This window comes from Kryptolebias marmoratus, unplaced genomic scaffold, assembly GCF_001649575.2.
Source record: "Kryptolebias marmoratus isolate JLee-2015 unplaced genomic scaffold, ASM164957v2 Scaffold187, whole genome shotgun sequence".
In the NCBI taxonomy this organism is placed as follows: Eukaryota; Metazoa; Chordata; class Actinopteri; order Cyprinodontiformes; family Rivulidae; genus Kryptolebias; species Kryptolebias marmoratus.
In genome coordinates, this window is record NW_023665921.1 from 124 (window position 1) to 1,613 (window position 1,490).

The 1,490-nt window shown below is 47.3% G+C and overlaps 1 protein-coding gene across 1 annotated transcript in view; it reads left to right on the plus strand.

Annotated features, from left to right (window-relative positions):
* Window positions 1-369: 369 nt before the first annotated feature.
* Window positions 370-1,490, plus strand: part of LOC108229502 (MAP7 domain-containing protein 1) — a gene marked incomplete at both ends in the record, with an annotated part of 5,575 nt that continues 4,454 nt past the window's right edge. The window contains 1 exon segment of the mRNA XM_017405173.2: window positions 370-567. Within this exon segment, the coding sequence (XP_017260662.2) occupies window positions 370-567 (198 nt within the window).

Consider the following 1,490-nt stretch of genomic DNA (forward strand, 5'->3'; position numbering starts at 1 on the left):
TGAATTTACTGAAGTTGAGGGAACTTCCAACAAACAGAAACAGAAACACAGCTGGACGGATGAATCAGCTGATATCTGCTGTTCCTGTACGTCTCTCTGAGTGTCCAGGGTCTTCTAAGTGTCCAATATTTTATTAAATGTAAACTAAAGTCAAAGATTTAAACTGTTGGGTGTCGGCTGCTCTGGTTCCTGTGGTTCGGATCTGTAAACGTTCTGCAGGAACAGGACTGGACCTGCAGTTCTCCGTCTTGTTTCTTGTTGTTTCATGTTGAGGTTTGTTCCTCCATTGGGGAGAAAATCTGGAGCTGCGCCTCACATCAGGAGTAAAGTCTGTCTTCTGTCTTCTGTCTTCTGTCCTCTGTCCTGCAGCTCTGCCCCTGCAGCTGGACTCTCAGTCCATCCAGAACCAGGAGAAGAATCCAGAGAAAGACCTTCTGAGTCCGGACGACTCGGCCGTCTCAGACCTGTCTCCTAAAACAGACACCCCCTCAAAGACAGATGTCTCTTCAAGGACCGAGGGACGGCCGTCCACCCCCGGCTCCAGCAGCAGCCCCCAGCCCAAGAAAGGTACTGTGGGGGGAACCGGGTCGGTTTACATGTTGGTGGTTAGAAGAGATCAGTTTAAAGTTCTAACTTTGTAAAATGTTTCTAAATCTGCAGATTTCTGATGTTTGAGATGTGTCCTTAATGTTGTCAGAAGTTGTATCAGAACCAGAACTCTGTGTGCTAAACCTGAGGTCCCCCTCTTTAAAAGGTCTGAACTATCCCTTTAACAACAGGTGATCTGATGAATAGATGATCCAGGGTGGACCTTATCTGGAACCAGAACCCGTGTTCTCCATGGACCCATCTGTTCGCTACAGAAGCTGCTTCAGTTTCAGTAAAACAGACGGCGGGATGTGGGCTGCGTTACCGTGGTTACCGTGCGCTCGGTCATGATGCAGAACATGTTTTTGTTTTTATTTTTGTCCGTATTTTCCGACCTGTCGGTTCCACTCTGCTGAGATCAGACACAGATTAAATTAAATTCTCCTTTAAATTCTCTGGGATTTTGTTTGTTTTTATTCAGATTTTCTGTTTAAATTTAAAGTTTAACATCCCTGTTTGCACCTTTAATCCTTTTTTATAAACGTGCCGTTTGCTCTGATTATTTTTACTCACAGGATCATGTTCATCACAGAGACATGGGTGGGTTTTATATTTACAGAGAACATGAACACATCTGGAAACAGATGCAGCAGAGGAGCTGTGGTGATGCCTTCAGGTGTCACAGATACTGTCAGAACCTTCTGCTGCTGGTTTTACTCATCCTGGATCAGGCTGTGGGGTCTGCGTGGACCATCAGACCTGCCAGGGTCTAGTTTTGGACCCAGTGTCTGGGGAAGCTCCTCCCCTCCCTGGTCTCTATCGAACGAGGCTCCTCCCCTCCCCAGTCTCCATCCAAGGAGGCTCCTCCCCTCCCTGGTCTCCATCGAAGGAGGCTCCTCCCC